Source organism: Microcaecilia unicolor, chromosome 1 (genome assembly GCF_901765095.1).
Source record: "Microcaecilia unicolor chromosome 1, aMicUni1.1, whole genome shotgun sequence".
Taxonomy (NCBI): domain Eukaryota; kingdom Metazoa; phylum Chordata; class Amphibia; order Gymnophiona; family Siphonopidae; genus Microcaecilia; species Microcaecilia unicolor.
The window spans coordinates 766,340,189-766,352,725 of NC_044031.1; the positions used below are offsets into that span (position 1 = coordinate 766,340,189).

A 12,537-nucleotide genomic window follows, 5' to 3' on the forward strand; every position below is an offset into this window, starting at 1 on the left:
CCTGCTTCAGGGGTCACAACACTACTATATAAATAAAACAACTTAGTCACAATAAGCCTAAAATGTCATGAAATGCAAACAAATAAAACTACATAAAACGAGAGTGAAATAGTATTAAAATAAAGCAGTATAAAACTTGTAAAATGAGTGAACAGATCAAGTAAAACAGATGGTCACACACATAAAAGCATCATAAACTTTAAAACAGAGGGAGAAAGATATAAAAGGAACATCTAAACAGTGTGCTTTAAAAAACAAACAGTACTCTTCCTTATTAAAAAAAAAAAACAGCATGCATTAGAAAAATTTCAGCCTACCTTGACAAGAACGTAAGGCCCAAGATGGAGCTGAAGGAAAATCCTCTGAGCTCTCCATGCTCAATGTGCCCCCATCACTTCTGCTATGTTCTTCCCACAGCAAGCTTGGGCCATCCCAGCAAGCCTGACTACTCCTCGCCCACCTGCCTGTGCTTCTTACCTTTCTTCACGTTATGCCTGGTTCTCCCTCCACCCCTACCCCCAGTTCCTCCACTACGCCAGAGTACACTTATCCAAGGTCATCAAGGTCTTCCCAAGGCGTATCCCTAATCACACCCTCTCCAAAAGACATCACGCAATGTGATACCCACAAGTGAGCCTTCTCTGGAGTAGCCCCACACTCTGAAATACTCTCCTTCAAAGGCTTCACTTAACACAAGACTTAGCTCGACTTCAGGAAGCAGGGGAAAGCTTGACTCTTCCAGGCCTTTAATAGAAGAAATAACTAACTTCTTAGTCACACACACACACACAAGGAATGACACTGGCTGCACATACTATAACAGGACATGTTTACCCACCCCTACCCTAGCTAGGATAATATTCAAGCACCTTTCTGACCTCATTTGCAACTTTCTTTAAATTAGTTTCCTTATTTTCTTACTCATGTTACTCTATCTTATCTATGTGTTCTATCTTTACTTACTCCCTGTACTGCCTATTAACATGTTGTATTGCATATTATGTTGACATTGTAATGTAGTATACTATATTATACTTTGTATTGTTGTTTGAATGTTTTTTTTTTACTGCTGTAATTGTCTCTTACTTGTGTTTGACTTATTCCTGCTGTACACCACCTTGAGTGAATTCCTTTAAAAAATGTGGCAAATAAATCCTAATAAATAAATATCTATCCTCCTGCTGAAAATGGTTGGCTTTGACGCCAGTGTCAGTGGTTGCACACTCCCTAGAATTGCAGCCCTCAGGCCATTCTCTGGCACCTATGAAGACAGGCTATTGCCACCCCATCCCTTCACCTTCTGGCTAGACTAATAAGCTTGGGCTTTTCTCTTGTGCCATTCAGTGTCACCCATAATGTAAATTAATATCTTCTGTAGGTCCCAGCCTCCAAAGCCCCCTGTTAAGCTGTTCGTGAGCCCTTGTGCCTAGGCTGAGGCTTAGGAAGGATCTTGGCCAAGGCGTAGGGTAGACCGACTAGGTGCAAAGCAGTACCACTGCCACAAAGCCCCGCACACTCAGCACAAACCACTAGCACCACCAGAAAAGGGAGATAGACCACTCAGGCGGGCCTCACGGCCGAACGGGAACCCACTCGTACAGAGTCCAAGTGTACGGGCCTCACGGCCGATCTGGAACCAAGTCATACAAGAAGGAAGGGAGAAAGAACAACGAGGGGTCCCAAATGGGACTGAAGCGCATGCAACACACAGAGCACTAGCTAGTGACACAAGGGAAGGATGACAGACAAAAGCTGGCAGGTACAGGCTACGACCAGAGAAAGAGAATGCAAACAAAGGCTAGGCAGAAACACAGGTAGCAGAGGCAAAGCCCACAGAGAAAAAGGGAAAGCCGAGGACAGAATGGGACACTGACTTTATAAGAATGACGCTCCACAGGAATACTCTAGGCTGTACCATACAGCACTCAAATACATTAAGCTGTTCCACACAACGCTCAAGTGAAAAGGGAAGCCACTCACAGGAACACTGTAGGCTGTACCATACAGCCCTCAAGGTTAAAGGGAAACCACCTATAGGAATACACAAGGCTGAGCCACAGACAGCCAGATGCACTAAACTTAACGAGCCAATAACGAGCAAGTAGTAAACCGTAGCATGCACCAAACACCATTTTCCGATCACGGTAGCAGCTAACGAAAACGGAATGCAAATCATTATAATGAGATGCACTAACGTTTACCGATTTCCCTTACTGTAGAAACCCTAACGTGAGGTCTGCACCTCTCGTTAGGCTGCGGCTGCTGTGGGAAAGCCAAAAAAACCCCAAGAGCTGTGTATCCCAAGTGTCCCTGATGAGCACTGCTTTCTATTTTCTCTTCCGACGACACCCCCCCCCCCCCCCGCTCGAGGTCGCCGTTGGCGCTCCCCCTCCCCCTGCATTGAAATGAGAGCTTTCCGCAGCCCCCCCGAGGTCACCGCCACTCCCCCTCCCTTGAAATGATAGCTTCCCCGCCATCCTCCACACAGCTTAAATTTATTTATTTATTTATTTGGATTTTGCTCACACCTTTTTCAGTAGTAGCTCAAGGTGAATTACATTCAGGTACACTGGATATTTCTCTGTCCCAAGATGTAACTAATTACAAGTAAAAGTACTGCCAATTGTACTTAAGTACTGTAACGAAGTACAAGTACCTTGTTACTACCCATCTCTGCTTTTCACAGTCCACCTAGTTCACCCATAAGTAAGGTTGCCAACTGGCCAGGGTTGATCTGGTCCTGGGTTTACCCCACTGCATACAGGGACTTGTAGTCTTGCTTTTTATAGGAACTGCAATGGGGAATCAGTGGGGGAGGGGGGGTAAACCCAGGACTAGATCAAATCTGTTGTAAGCCAGCGCCTGGGTTATTGCTTTCTCATTATAGTCATTCAGCAAGGTTTCTTAGGTGTCTTTAGCCTACATTGAAAACTTTTCCTGCTCATCAAGAATATTCAGCAAAGAAGCACCTTATGGATTCGAGCCCTGTATAACAAAGGCCTGAATATGTAAGCAGAGAAAGGGCCAGGCAGTGTATTGAAAATGGGTTCCTGTCCTTCCTTCATATTCCAAGAGAGTATACAGAGAAAATGCCAGGTTTGTGCCCAAAATAGGTCCCTGTCTTTCCTTATACTGCAGGACAGTGTGAAGAGAAAATTCCAGACTTTATGCTGAAAATGGGCCTCTGTCCTTCCCTCATACTGAAGGACAGAGTGAGAGAAAATGCCAGGATTTATGCTGAAAATGGATCCCCGTCCTTCTCTCCTAGTACAGGAGAGTGTGAGAGAAAATGCTAGTTTTTCTCCTCCATCTGGCTGTAAAGTATCTATAGCAGTGTTCCAGCATCTGCCAAGTGATGGTCAGAGCTCACAGTTAATGGACTGCAGATGAGGCAGCTTGGGCCTTAAGTAGGAGATATCTGTTTGCAAGAAAGTTAATTATGGACATTTTATTTTAATAGTTTTAATTGTTGAAACTGTCATCTTGTATCAGCAGCAGCCCATGAAAACATATTTTCCAGCCCCCTACGTTTCTGCAAGTTTCGCAGAAGCAGCGATTTGTAAAAAAGTATTTTTTTTAGAAAACTATAAAAGCTGAGCATGAGGCTATGTGTGATGGAATTTATTTTAGTGCCAAGACTGGAGGAATCGGCCTTTTACACACTCATGAGGTACAAAGTTATATGACAGAGAAAAAACCCACTAAAGTGGAGGACAGAGAGCTCACCTTGAGCTACTACTGAAAAAGGTGTGAGCAAAATTTAAATAAATAAATAAACATTCCATGTAGAGTCTCAAATAGGAGGAGTGGCCTAGTGGTTAGAGCACTAGTCTTGCAATCCAGAGGTGGCCAGTTCAAATCCCACTGCTGCTCCTTGATCTTGGGAAATCACTTAACCCTCCATTGCCTCAGGTACAAACTTAGATTGTGAGCCCTCCTGGGTCAGAGAAACAGCCAGTGTTGAATGTACCTTGAGCTACTACTAAAAAAGGTGTGAGCAAAATCCAAATAAATAAAAGAACCACTACATAGTGATCCAGGAAAGTGGAGAGGAATTGTAGGGTTGTCAGTGAGTCTATCTACAAGCAAAATATGACATACCTCTGGGGGCCTTTTACAAAGCTACTCTAGTATTTTTAGCTCACATTAAAAATCAGGCTGGTGGTAAACGCTGAGATGCCCATAGGAATACAATACTAAAAATGCTAGCACAGTTTTGTAAAAGACCCCTTCTATATGTATATTTCATCCTCCGTGTTGGTCGTTTTTCAACATAATGTATATGTTTTTTTATATTTACCCAGTTTTTTAAAATATGTTTTTAGATTCCTGAAGCAGTCGATAAGGCCAAAACATGTCTCTGTGAATGCTTTTGTAAGACATCTTATTTTACCGCTTTACTTAAAAACATTTATATTCCGCAGATCCTGTAGTTTTCAGCAGATCAGAAGTTAAAACATCATTGTACTGGGCAGGGCCGGTCCTAGGGTTTCTGGCGCCTCCCTGCAGACTATGAGTTGGCGCCCGTGCGCCCCCCCCTCCGGCAACCGTGCGCCCCCCCCCCCCAGCATCTCCTTTCTCTCTTCTCCCACCCTGCCCCTATCCAGCGATTCTCCTTCGCCCCCATCCCCCGCCGTCCTTGGTGCTTTAAATCTTTTATTTACCTCCGTTCCAGCAGCCGTATCATTTGAAAGCCCTGCCCCGTCTCTAGCCTTCCCTCCCTTCGTGAGTTCGTTCTGCAATCATGCCCTCGAGGAAATGACGTCAGAAGGCGGGACTGCGGAATGAACTCACAAAGGGAGGGAAGGCTAGAGATGGGGCAGGGCTTTCAAATGATGCGGCTGCTGGAACGGAGGTAAATTAAAGATTTAAAGCACCAAGGGCGGCGCCCTTGAAGGCAGGCGCCCCCCTGTGGTGCTTACCCCACTTATCGGGTTTGACTGGCCCTGGTACTGGGTGCTATAACATTTCCTAGTCTAAAGCATGTCAGTCTGTTTTCAGGTTCTTTGACAGTGAATTCTTTTCCTGTGCTTTGGTTTGCAGGGTATCCCCATGGCTTGCGAGCCAGTATCCGGGACTTGGGCCTTCAGCAAAACCTGCAGATGGGCCGGCTCTGTGAGATACGAGGTACTGTAACCAGAATCAGGATAAGCGTTCTGTTTGTATGCCAGTGAAAGTCGACGTGCACTCTATGTGCTCCTTCATTCCAAGGTGCTGCCCTAACCAAATCATCTCCAAATCAGATTCTGTACCTTGCTTTCATGTTAGACTTGAGCAGGTTGCTAAGAAAAGAATACTGTGTTTAACTTTGAAAGCCCTCTGGCCCAGTGTACTCAGGGCTGGGCCTGGGGCCCCGCCCCCCGAGGGCGCCACCACCACCGCCGCTCCCCCCCTCCACCCCCCCCCACCCCCCGTCCGCCACTGGGTCGGTCCCCCTGCATTGAAATCACAGTGCTTCTCACCTCTGTGTGAAAGCGCTGCAGGCAGCAGATCACCTCCCTTCGGCCCTCCTTCCCTCCTTGTCTCCCGCCCTCGCGGAAGTTATGTCAGACGAGGACGGGACACAGGGAGGGAAGGAGGCCCGAAGGGAGGCAGTCTGCTGCTGCCTGCAGCACTTTCACACGGAGGTGAGAAGCACTGTGATCTCAATGCAGGGGGACTGACCCGGTGGCGGACGGGGGGGGTGGTGGGTGGAGGGGGGGAGCGGAGGTGAGAGGCGCTGTGATTTCAATGCAGGGGACCCAGCCTGGTGGCAGACGGTTGACGACGGAGGGCGGGTGAGATTGCGGCACCAGGCCCCCCTTGGAGGCCCGGGGAATTTTGACCCCCCCTACCCCCCCCCTCTCGGCGGCTATGAGTGTACTGTGATTTATGTGTGTAAACATAGCTGAAATATATCTTTCTTTCCACTGTGCAGACACATTTAGTCACATTTGTTACATTTGTATCCCACATTTTCCCACCTATTTGTAGGCTCAATGAGGATTACATAGTACCGGAGAGGCGTTTGCAGACTCCGGTGTGAACAAATACAAAGTGATATTGTGGTTAGGTAAAGTTCATGTGGCACAGCCACATCATAGAGTCGTAGAACGGAAGAGGTGTGTTAGGGCAGGCCTTCCCCGCAAGTTAGGAGGGGAACAATTTTCAAAGAGGCCTTTTCCACCCTGTTTAGCTACAGGGAATCCCTTTGAAAAAACCCCCCACAAAGTGCAGGCCGATGATTTTATCTGCTATTGCTAGGAGCGGCAAATTAGGGATGAAACAGCTCTCGTACATTCTCACTATGCCATACAAGATGGAGGGATACCTTTCTACCCAGGTAACTTTAATGAATTTTCAAAGAGAATGTCCCTATGGACCTAGCCCATAGCCAAAATTCTGTATGTATATTTGAAAATTCAATTAAATAGATTGACCCCAACATGCCGTCAGGAGCAACTGTAGTGAAGGCACAATGTAATCCGCTTTTTTGCCATGGATTCAGAATAGAAGAAAAATCCACTGAGCAGGTAAGATAACCAGGTAAATTTGCCTGGTTATCTCCAGACAGGTATTCAGTGACATTTATTGTGCTAAATTTAACTGGTCAAATTTTGACTACTGTCCCTAGTTAGAATCTGGAAAATTGTCCGGTTAGCTCTGAAAATCAGCGCTAATTAAGTAAACACTGTTAAACCTAAAAGCAAAAGTCACCAGTGCTTTCCCTCCTTCCTAACATATTCTTGATTTTAAAGAAACTTAGGGCCCGATGCACAAAGGCAGCCATAAAATACAGCTGCCTTGGTAAAATTTAGTGAGTCACAAACTGACCAGTGCACAAAGGGGGTCGCATGCAAATGAGCTGCATGGATGCCCCTTTGTGCATTGGTCACAGTTTACAACTCTGAGCTGTCAAATGCATTTGACAGCTCCTGATGCAAACCTGACCTAACCCCAACAACCCATGCTGACCCCTCCCACATCTGACACCCCCCCCCCCCCCCCCGCACCAATGAAGAATGGCCCTGGTGGCCTAGTGACTCCCCCACACACCCTCCCACCCCCCACCCCCCGTACCAAGCAAGAATGGCTCTGGTGGCCTAACGACTCCCTCCGCAACAATTAAGATTGGCCCTGGTGGCCTAGTGACCCTGTACCTTCTTAAAAGGTTGGAGGCAGGAGGTTAGGAGCAACACCTCCTCCCTCCTGTCTCGGGCCCCGCAACTTCCAAAATGATGGCACCCAGCCCAGTGCATCCTGGGATGCACTGGATGGGACTAAGCACCATATAAGGAGTTTTCTTATATGGCACTTAGCCCCAACTGGGGCAGTCGGGAGGGTGCAAGGGGGTCAGTAGGCCACCAGGGCCATCTTTGCTTGGTGCACGGGGGTCAGTAGGCCACCAGGGCCTACCAGGATTCGGAGGGTATGGGGGGGGGGTCACTAGGCTACAAGGGTCATTCTTCCTTGGGGGAGGGAGTCAGGAGGGGAGAGGTAGGGATCACACGCTGGCAGCCTTTGCAGCTGCCTGTTTGTGTTTCCTTCCTCTTCTGACAGCTCCAACTCCAGAGCAGCCATAAAATTATCTCATTAGAGCTAGGTGCTCTGCAGCTGTGCATCGCCCAGAATGCTCATTAGAATACTAATGATCTTTTTGTGCATTACTTGCTAAATAATGTTTGCTTTACACTGGTTAGAACCAGCCTATGTTCCCAGCATGCTAAGCTTTGTGCATCGGGGCCTTAGACCCAGAATTACTAAGGTGCACAAGAATTTGTCAACCTGAATCCCTAGTTGTAGTCCTGAGAGACTACCACTAGGGGGGGCCAAAGCTACCATTTTGAGGCCAGAAGTTGCTAGAGCAGGAGTATCCAGGGATTGGGGGAGTATTTTCCTAATGGGATCAGGGGGCACTAGGCCACATGTAAGCAGCTCAGCCTTTTGAGATGGTGCTGTCCATTAATAATGTTGCTTGTGAGGTTTCACACATGTAGGATTATTCATTTCACATACTAATGAGCTGGTTTGTATGTATTTGCATGCTTTGCATCTCAATATTAGTTAGTGCGATGGGGGTATAAGTATGTAGGGCACATGTTAATTTGAACATTCTTGCTCTAAAGGATGCTTTTGACCCTCTCTTTTTGTTATTTGAAATGCTTTTCCTTGTGATGTGGACTAGATGCCTTCTATTTTTCTAATTCATTTTTGCTAATTTTTCCCTTTAGCATATACTGTACCTAAATTTATATTTGTATGTAGATGTACAGTGTTAGGAAAAAATTTGCAACAAGGGCAATAACATGTTTTTGTCAATTAATATTTGGCAAAAAACATACATTGTTTCATTAACGCACCTTAGTAACTCTACTACTACTACTTATCATTTCTATAGCGCTACTAGACGTACGCAGCGCTGTACACTTGAACATGAACAGACAGTCCCTGCTCGACAGAGCTTACAATCTAATTAGGACAGACAAACAAGAGATAAGGGAATATTAAGGTGAGGATGATAAAATAAGGGTACTGAACAAGTGAACAAGGTTAGGAGTTAAAAGCAGCATCAAAAAGGTGGGCTTTTAGCTTAGATTTGAAGACGGCCAGAGATGGAGCTTGATGTACCGACTCAGGAAGTCTATTCCAGGCATATGGTACAGCAAGATAAAAGGAACGGAGTCTGGAGTTAGAGTGGAGGAAAAGGGTGCAGATAAGAGAGATTTACCCAGTGAATGGAGTTCCCGGGGAGGAATGTAGGGAGAGATGAGAGTGGAGAGGTACTGAGGAGCTGCAGAGTGAATGCACTTATAGGTCAATAAGAGGAGTTTGAACTGTATGTGGAAACGGATAGGAGCCAGTGAAGTGACTTGAGGAGAGGGCTAATATCCGTAAATGTGCCATCTCTGCTTATAAAAACCATCATAAAAATGGACGTGAATAGCAAACGGCAGCTGCAGAAATGGTCGAGTAGATCAGAGCCACCTAGTGATAGTGAAACCAAGGGGCTCTGTTTAGCTGTTCCGCTCACATTGGTTTTTGACCTGACTGGGCGGAATAATAGCTCCCTTTCAAATGATTATTATTTATTATTCCAATGATTTATTATACCGCCTCTCAGTCAAACAAACTCATCAAGGCATAAGTACATATAAGTACATAAGTATTGTCATACTGGGACAGACCAAAGGTCCATAAAGCCAGGATCCTGTTTCCAATAGTGGCCAATGCAGGTCACAAGTACCTGGCAAGATCCCAAAACAGTACAATACATTTTATGCTGCTTATCCTAGAAATAAGCTGTGGATTTTCCCAAGTCCATTTTAATAGTGGTTTATGGACCTTTCTGTTAGGAAGCTACCCAAACCTTTTTTAAACCCTGCTAACTGCTTTTACTATATTCTCTGGCAACGAATTCCAGAGTTTAATTACACGTTGAATGAAGAAATATTTTCTCTGCTTCGTTTTAAATTTGCTGCTTTGTAGATACATTGCTTGCCCCCTAGTCCTAGTATTTTTGGAATCAGTAAACAAGCGATTCATGTCTACCCATTCTACTCCACTCCACTCATTACTTGATAGGCCTCTATCATATCTCCCTTCAGCTGTCTTTTCTCCAAGCTGAAGAGCCCTAGCCGCTTTAGCCTTTCCTGATAGGGAAGTGTTCCCATCCCCTTTATCATTTTCGTCGCCCTTCTCTGTACCTTTTCTAATTCCACTATGTATTTTTTGAGATGCAGCGACCAGAATTGAACACAATATTTGAGATACGGTCGCACCATGGAGTGATACAAGGGCATTATAACGTCCTTGTTTTTGTTTTCCATCCCTTTCCTAATAATACCTAACATTCTATTTGCTTTCTTAGCCGCAGCTGCACACTGAGCCGAGGGTTTCAACGTATCATCAATGATAACACCTAGATCCCTTTGCTGGTTGGTGACTCTTAATGTGGAACCTTGCATTATGTAGCTGTAGTTCGAGTTCCTCTTTACCCCCATCTCTAGGTCATTTATAAATATGTTAAAAAGCAGCAGTCCCAGTACAGACCCCTTGGGAACCCCACTGTCTGCCCTTCTCCAGTTTCTTTTAACCAGTTTTTAATCCACAATAGGACACTACCTCCTATCCCATGACTCTCCAATTTCCTCTGGAGTCTTTCATGAGGTACTTTGTCAAACGCCTTCTGAAAATCCAGATACACAATATCAACCGGCTCACCTGTATTCACATGTTTGTTCACCCTTTCAAAGAAATGTAGTAGATTGGTGAGGCAAGATTTCCCTTCACTAAATCCACGTTGACTTTGAAGGGCATAATCGAACGGCGCCAGCCAAATCGATGGGCGGCCATCTTTGGGGCTGGCTCCGCGAAAGGGCAGAGCCAAGCATATTTTCGAAATACGCTTGGCGCCAGTCAAATCACTCGCTGGGGTTAGATGATATGGCCGACTCCGATTTTCAGCCATAATGGAAACCGGAGCCGGCCATCTCAAACCCAGCGAAATGTAAGGCATTTGGGCGTGGAAGGAGCCAGCATTTCTAGTGCACTGACCCCCTTGACATGCCAGGACACCAACCAGGCACCCTAGGGGGCACTTTTAAAAAATTAAAAAAATAAAACAATTAGCTTCCAGGTGCATATGACCCTTCCCTTGGGTGCTGAGCCCCCCAAATCCCCCCCAAAATCCACTGGCCACAACTCTACAGCATTACTATAGCCCTAAGGGCTGAAGGGGGGCACCTACATGTGGGTACAGTGGGTTTGGGGGGGTTTTGGAGGGCTCACATTTACCACTACAAGTGGAACAGGTGGGGGGGGGGGGGATGGGCCTGGGTCCTCCTGCCAAAGGAATGGATCCTCAGGAGCTTAGTCAAGATCGGGAGGCGGGGCTGGTGGTTGGGAGGCGGGGATAGTGCTGTACAGACTTATACGGTCTGTGCCAGAGCCGGTGGTGGGAGGCGGGGATAGTGCTGGGCAGACTTATACGGTCTGTGCCAGAGCCTGTGGTGGGAGGCGGAGCTGGTGGTTGGGAGGCAGGGATAGTGCTGGGCAGACTTATACGGTCTGTGCCAGAGCCGGTGGTGGGAAGCGGGACTGGTGGTTGGGAGACGGGGATAGTGCTGGACAGACTTGTACGGTCTGTGCCAGAGCCGGTGGTTGGGAGGCAGGGCTGGTGGTTGGGAGGTGAGGATAGTGCTGGGCAGACTTATACGGTTTGTGCCAGAGCCGGTGGTTGGGAGACGGGGCAGACTTATACGGTCTGTGCCCTGAAGAGCACAGGTACAAATCAAAGTAGGGTATACACAAAAAGCAGCAAATATGAGTTATCTTGTTGGGCAGACTGGATGGACCGTGCAGGTCTTTTTCTGCCGTCATCTACTATGTTACTATGTTACTAAGTGCACTGCACCCACTAAATACTGCTCCAGGGACCTGCATAGTGCTGTCAGGGAGCTGGGTATAACATTTGAGGCTGGCATACACGCTGGCAAAAATAGTTTTTAAAGTTGTTGTTTTGAGGGTGGGAGGCGGTTAGTGACCACTGGGGGAGTCAGGGGAGGTCATCCCCGATTCCCTCCGGTGGTCATCTGGTCAATTGGGGCACTTTTTTGGGACTTGGACCTGAAAAAAAAGGGTCCAAATAAAGCCGACCAAATTCTTGTGACGTCTTGCTTTCTTTTTTCCATTATTGGGCGAAGCCGGCCATCTCAACGCACTCCCCCATCCCGCCTTCGCTACCATGCCGACACGCCCCCTTTGAACTTTTGCCGGCCCCACGACACAACGCAGTTGAAGCCGCCCAAATCGGCTTTCAATTATGCCGATTTGGGCGGATTCAGGAGATCGCCGCCCATCTCCCGATTTGTGTCGGAAGATGGGCGGGGATCTCTTTCGAAAATCAGCTGGTTTGTCTCATTAATTCATGCCTTTGAATATGCTCTGTAATTTGTTCTTTCTAATAGTCTCTACCATTCTGCCCGGCACTGACATTCACAATTCAAAGAAATTTGCCTTTCATAAGAATAAACTCCAGTGCACCTAATAGTAAAGGTAGGGGGCCAGTGCTTCTAACTTAGGGGTCCTTTTACCAAGCTGCGGGGGGGGGGGGGGATTCTCGCACACCAAGGCCGCTTTTTTCCTCATCCAGTAAAAGCCCCCCAAAAATGGCCACACGGTGAGATAACTCTTACCGTATGGCCATGCGGCGAGGAGCCTTTACCCCCATCCATTGAGGTGGAAATAAGGGCTCCTGCGCTAATCCATTGGTAACGAGGCAGCATGCGGCAATGTCCAGTTACCACAGGGTTATCGCCACTTGTTCCCCTGGAAATAGCACGTGCTTGGGGTGGGACTAGCACCGGCAGCTGTGTTGGGCCTGTGGTAGTCCTGGAAGACCAAGCAGTAAGCCCACGTTGGGTCAGGGCCACCGAGAGGGGGGGCAGGGGGGGTCAAAATTCTCCTGTCCCGGGCTTCCAAGGGGGTCTGGCGCCAGGGTCAGGCCGCCGGCGCTGCAGTCCCTGGTCTCACCTGCCTGGCTCCTCGGCTCTGGGTCCC

The 12,537-nt window shown here is 47.2% G+C and overlaps 1 protein-coding gene across 1 annotated transcript in view; it reads left to right on the forward strand.

Moving 5' to 3' along the window:
- Positions 1 to 12,537, forward strand: part of IQCH (IQ motif containing H) — a 307,537-nt gene that overhangs the window by 132,731 nt on the left and 162,269 nt on the right. The window contains exon 11 of the mRNA XM_030192830.1: positions 5,044 to 5,127. Coding sequence (XP_030048690.1) covers positions 5,044 to 5,127 — 84 coding nt within the window. The remainder of the gene's footprint in view (positions 1 to 5,043; positions 5,128 to 12,537) is intronic.